The 6,556-nt window shown below is 33.2% G+C and overlaps 1 protein-coding gene across 1 annotated transcript; it reads right to left on the reverse strand.

The window, feature by feature from the left end:
• Positions 1 to 315: 315 nt before the first annotated feature.
• LOC108815926 (probable aquaporin NIP5-1) lies at positions 316 to 4,091 on the reverse strand. The gene is made up of 4 exons (XM_018588466.2): positions 3,328 to 4,091; positions 1,369 to 1,788; positions 838 to 899; positions 316 to 746 (listed from the first exon to the last, which is right to left on the reverse strand). Exons 1-4 carry the CDS (start codon positions 3,553 to 3,555, stop codon positions 551 to 553), a joined length of 906 nt encoding a protein of 301 aa, XP_018443968.1. The 5' UTR covers positions 3,556 to 4,091; the 3' UTR covers positions 316 to 550.
• Positions 4,092 to 6,556: the final 2,465 nt, after the last annotated feature.

The raw sequence follows: 6,556 nt of genomic DNA on the forward strand, positions 1-6,556 counted from the left end.
TTAATTATTTTTGTTTTTAATTAATGTTTTTGATATATAAAAATGATTTAAATTGGGAAGTGATAAATCAAGGGTTAGATTGGGTTTTCAGCAAACATTATACTAAATGGAAAAAATTATGTTAGGTTTATACTAAAAGGAAAAAGATGTTGTTTTTTTTTGTTCTATTTTGATAAATTTTATAAGAAAAAAATGAGCAAAAATATATTATCCGATTAGGACAATATGTTATTTTTGGCCAATATTTCCAATTTACTATAATTCATTTATAAAACAGCCTCGTCTCCAGAGTCGGTACAGCAAACAAGCAAACAATGAAACACAAACCAAACATAGTGTACATTATCACAAAAGACACAATTTGAAAATGACAAGACGAGTTTGCATCAGATTTATAAGCCGATGCTATGCACACATAGAGCGTGGACTTGTAGTCACATCTCCTTTTATTCTCACACAATCTTCCAAAGCTTTTCATATCATTACATTATTATAAATTATACAGTAACGGTAACAAGCAAAAGACTTGTGGACAAGTCTATCACTCAACTTAGCGACGGAAGCTCCTAACCTGACGTGGCGGGTCAGTCGCGCTATCGTTAAGCTTGACACCTGTGTAGACGGCTGCACCAGATATGGCACCAAGTGTAGGAGCCACCAGATAAACCCAAAGTGACCTGTAGTTTCCAGATGCAAGGGCTGGTCCTAGAGTCCTAACCGGGTTCATAGATCCACCACTCGATGGCCTGTTGAAAAATTTAAAATGTTTTAGCCAGAGACATTTTGATCCCATGTCAGGATGATGCAAAGCTTTAAAAGTCTTTGATTTGGACTTACCCTGCGACAAGAATGTTGAGCATGACAGTGGCTCCAACAGCTATACCAGCTAGTTCTCCAACCTGCACATCAAATCAAACAAAGAAAGTAAAAATGAATTAGAATTAGCTACATAAATAACTATCACTGGCATCCATTTTTTATTGTAATTCTGTTTATAGTTAGCTGTATTTTGTATTTTCTTGTAAGGGTTTCTTTACATCACAAATACATAATTTGCATTTGGCATCGATCCAAATATTTAGAGACACTTTGGTTATAACAGTTTGGTTTCTATTAAACAAAACCAGGACTTGAGTGTTTCTAGAAAAAGATACAAAACTAAACAAAAAGAATGGCCTTATATGATGATTAAAAAAAAGTTGACAAAAAAAAATGATGACAAAAAAAAAAGAATGGCCTTATTACTAAAGAACAGTTACGAAAATATTATCTCTTTCCTTATTAAGAAGATGCAGAAAGTATTAAACAATACAATATATGAATATCACTTGTCCATATGTAGAATTGGAAAGAGATAGAGAGACTTACTGCACGAGTGTCGGTGGCAACGGCGGTAACAACAAAGAGGAGAATAAAAGTAATGATGAACTCGAGAGCAAAGGCTTGTCCAACACTAACAGACGGAACAGTAACACCTCCCGACATGAAAGGATGGAAAACTGCTTTGAGTGCGAATGAAGCGCAAATGGAAGCTGAGACTTGGGCAGCTATGTAAGCAGGCACGTGGGCCCAAGGGAAGTGCCTTAGAGCTGCGAATGCTATGGTCAGTGAAGGGTTTAAGTGAGCCCCTGAGATGTGACCGGTTGACAGAATTATGATCATCACTGCGAGTCCTGCGCAGGCCGCGTTACCAATTAGGGTTTCAGCTCCGTCGTATTTCTGGTTCACGATTGGACCGGCCGTCGCGGTGAATATCAAGATAAATGTTCCCACAAACTCGGCTCCAAGCTGCATCACACATATAACACATGAAAGCAATGAACAAATGTGAAGAGGTTAAACTGGCAGAGTTTAGAGCATCCCCATTAAAAGAACTTTCCATGGGTTCACACGCATACCGAAGAAAAAAATTATTATAATATTTATATGCAATGAACTCATCCCTTGCAGCTCCTTTGGGATGAATCCCTCTCTCCTAAAACTCTTCACTGTAGCGCGGGCCCCACGTGTCGTGGTGGCCCGCGATTGGTCTATTTTTTTTTTTTTTAAGAAAATCAAAAAGAAAAAGAAAAAATTTAATAATAAAAAATAAAAAATATGAACCCCAAGAGGAGTTCATTGATGGAGATGCTCTTAGTATTATAGCTGCCCATAATATTCTCTCTTCTCGAAACAAAAATCAATCAAGAACATTAATATCATAGATTACTAGAACAAAACCATAAATTGTTAGTAATCACTAATCATACTAGTCTTATAAGTTTACGGGGTAAACTTATTGGTTAGTAACAAAAAGACAGGAGCTAGGAATTGGTTACAAAAGCCAAGATCCTTTCGTTGGCTGCTACCGTAATGGATAGAGAAGAAAACGCTCAAAAATATTAAATGAATTGATCTAACCAAACCTTATGTACGTAACGTATTTCGTTCATAAAACTGAAATAAATAAAAACTAAAAAAAGACTTAGTATTTAACTTCTTAGCATCCGTCATTAAATAAGAAGATCAGTAATCTAATTATTTGTCTGACCATTTTAATTTCAGTGAAGGAAGAACCCTCCGAAAAAATAAAAGAGGAAGAACCCTCCTCCCCCTTATGCAACTTGCGTTTTATATAAGCCAATTGCATATATGTCATCCAGTCAAGACAACTAGTTATATTCATTGTGTGAGTTTTAATCTTATAAAAAGCAATATCCTAACATATAAAATTTAACAATCCATACGATCAGGAGAGTCGGCATACATATTGAATAATTTAAGTTGAGTTCGAGTAAACCTTAATTATATCTATATAATATTATATTCGCCATTATTTAGTTTATTTCGTTTGCTTTTTACTTTTATTTGATTAAAGATTTCACTCTATTTAGTCTATATTTTTTCCAGTTTCATTTAATTTTCGGTTACAACTGCTAGTTCATGCATGTCGTGTTACCATCTCCCCCCGAGTCTGACGTAAACCCCTATGATATTTTCAAATACTCTGTATAAATAATAGGTTTAAAGAAAAGATAATCTTTTCTTTTTGAGAACTATAAATATCAACTACGATTACAATATTAAGAGCTTACAAAAATTATTCAAACATAAATGTACGATCAAGCTGTGACTGGATGACAAAAACGATAATGCATATATATATTATATGTGTTACAAAAAAAAAAAAAAAAAGCATATATATATTATATATGCCTGGATATCATTATTTTTGCTCATTAATCTAGACTAATTATTCATTATCTTTCCATCGTGAATTCCTATGTTATCACATAATCGAACAAAAATTGTTGATATTCTCCTTTACAATAAAAAAGAGTTACGTACCTTGCGAGTAAGGGAGACAACAGGGGAGGGAAAATCGGCGAAGCACGTGTCGGGTTGACCCCAAGTGTGTCCCATCACCGGCAAGCATTTGCATGGAGGCATCGGTTTCCGATGATCGAACGACATCGAATCCACTCTCGTCCCCGTGATCAATGGTCCTCCCGGCGTTCCTGGCGTCGGAGGAGCCGTCACCGCCACTGCACCCATCTCGGCCTCCGGTGGAGCCATTCCAAACTCTCTCTCTTTTTTTAGCTTTTTTGTTTCTTTTTTACTTTTTTGAAAAAATCCTAAATTCTTTTGTTTTTTTTAGGGGAAGGAAGATAAATTGATAGAGACGAAATTTACATGATTTGAAGTTTTTATAAATTTGTGTTTACACTTGTGTTTTAAACTTAGCCAGGACTTGTTTCTCCAAACACAAATTAAAACGAGAGAGACACCAATTTATGAAAATTTTATCTATAAGTTAAATTTTTTTTTTTTTGCAAGAAGAAGAAAATGGATCTGAGACTTTAATTTACATGCTTTCAAGGATTTTATAAAGCTGTTTCTACGTTAGAACAGGAATATCAACGAAGATAGCCACCTCACAGAAACAAAAAAACTGACTCTTATAAAAGCAAAGACAACACACACATATAGATGGGTAAGTTAGCAAAGAACAGAGACTAGTTTGTGAATCTGGGTTCAGAAAAGAGAGAGGGAGAAAAAGATGTTAGATGAAGAAGATGATGAAATGTTTGGTTGGTGTTTGAGCTTATGTATATATGTGTACTTATATAGAGAATAGACTATTATGCATTGAACCCAAAAAATTCAATCATAAAAAAGTCAACTCCAATATCTTATTGCTTTTATGGAACAGTTTCATTCATCTTTACTAACTCCCTTTTGAAGATTTTGATGATCTGCTAGACTCACTGATGCCTTTATCACAGGCATCTTCGTTACCGTTCGATCAAGCAGTATCTTTGCGTGTGACTCTTAGGAATTGCACATGGGCCGTGACGATATCACTCATTCGCCACCCCACGACCCTCCAATAATGGAATTAAAAACTTCGTAAGTCTGGGGAAGAGCGTTTGATTCGTGGAACAATATTTAAAGACAATCATTTTCGTATTATCTATAAAGAATAAATACTAATCTTTAGTGATTAATAGTTTTTTCCCTTTCTTTTGAGAAAAATAGTTACTAGTTTTATTTGGTGTAAAATGTGATTTTGAAATGTGAACATCCGTGAATGTCGAAATTGGTAACCAAGTAATTTGATATTTTAAGTGGATGCTCTTGTAAGAAATGGGGTATACTCCCTTCGTTTCATTTTTTTTTACAACAAACATTTATTCTATTACTCAAATTTGAAGTGGTCTAGATAATTAGATGAGAATAAAACAATAATAAAATTCTTTATAAAAAGATTTTGTAATCTTGACTAAAAAATCAGAAATTCTATTTTATAATGAATGCTATGTTTTCATTTTTCATATATATTATGAAAATAATTGAAATATTTTTATGATTTTATTAACTATATCTATTTAACTAATATTTTTTATTAACAAAATTATTTATAAAATCAATATAGTTTGTAATTGATATGAAAAATTATATTAAAATATATTAAAATTTTAAAATGATATTTTTATGACATATAATGTGAGTATGCGATGCAGCTAAACACATGTGTAGGATAACCTTTATAATACATAAAACATTGACGGAGAAGACAAATTCAAGATAACATTTATTTTTATATATTTACAGTTGCAAATATATTTAAATTAAAATCTTTTTCTAAATGAATGTAGACCGTGATATCCTGATCATTGGCAAAGACTGACAAAGAAGTTAACGTCTGCAGTTACCAAGTTCTGGTGGAGCTCTTGGGAAAATGGTAGAGGAATGCATCAGTAATCATGGAATAAGTTATGAAAGATCAAAGATGATTGAGGACTCAGGTTTAAAAATCACACATTTTAATATAGTCATGTTTGGAAAACAGATATGATGTCAAATAGAGAAACAATATTCGCTTTTCTCACGTATTTTAAAAGAAAAGTATTTCAAGAATGCATCATCCATAAAACCGATCAGATCATATTTTCCATTTTATGAATGATAGAGTATTATCTCAGATAGATATCTAGTTAACAAATCTAATAATCAAAAATATGGGATCAGTAATTACCATCTCAGTATCGAATGACCATTGACTCTCAACCACTCGCCCGAAACTAGTTAATAGTAATCAAAATAATTTTACCCTGACCTAACAGTAGATTTTCTAATCAATAAGACATCAATAACTATAAATTTACAAGCAATATGAAATCTAGTGGATCCTGAAGATGCCAAGATTCTCGAAGTATTCCGTTAAGCCGGATTCAGATGTAGACAAAGATGGATGACACTTTATTAATAATGAAAAATATATGGTCAAATCGGACTATCAAGTTGAAAGGGTGTACTCAGAATTACGAGGACCAATAGTATGCATGCCCCCATGTTAATAGTCTAAAGCATTTTCTTAGAAAATTTGTTGTCCACCAAAGATTAAACACTTTCTTTGGAAAAATAATTTCTCGAGATGTATTTCGGTCAAGAAAAACTCATGGGCAAGAAGTATTCAATGTGATAATAAATGTGCAAGATGTGAGGTATGTGTTTTTTTTAATGTCTACTAGCTATCTAGACTTGAGATATTTCCAAGATACCACCAGACTTGGAAGACTAGTGTGGAAGATCATCAGTTTGCTTGGTTTTGTGGTACATCTGGAAATAAAATAAAAAAATATGATTTTCAGTAATATTAATATTGACCTTAGGGATACCCTTCAGATAGTGGAAACAGAAAATCAAACTTTAGAATGAAGTTCAAGTTGAAAAAACATAGAGAGCGACTCCCTTTCTTGAGAATGGGATGGGATTCTTGCCACAAATACCATACATGGTATTTCTCTGATGGCTCATAGAAATATAATGACAATTATTCAAGACAAGGATGAAATAGATTTATGGGGGCAAGAAATTTAAGAGCTTTCCTATCACCCATACATTCAGAAATAAAATCTCTAATTTGAGTGATAGAGAGTATGAGAAATCTACGTCAATTTTATGTATTGTTTGTAATAGACTTTTCTCAATTGGTGAAGTGGTTTAAAAACTAGAAAATAGCCAATCTTTGCAACATATCTAGAAGATATAAAGCTTCTGGAGGAGAGTTTCA

Source organism: Raphanus sativus, chromosome 6 (genome assembly GCF_000801105.2).
Source record: "Raphanus sativus cultivar WK10039 chromosome 6, ASM80110v3, whole genome shotgun sequence".
NCBI classification, from domain to species: domain Eukaryota; kingdom Viridiplantae; phylum Streptophyta; class Magnoliopsida; order Brassicales; family Brassicaceae; genus Raphanus; species Raphanus sativus.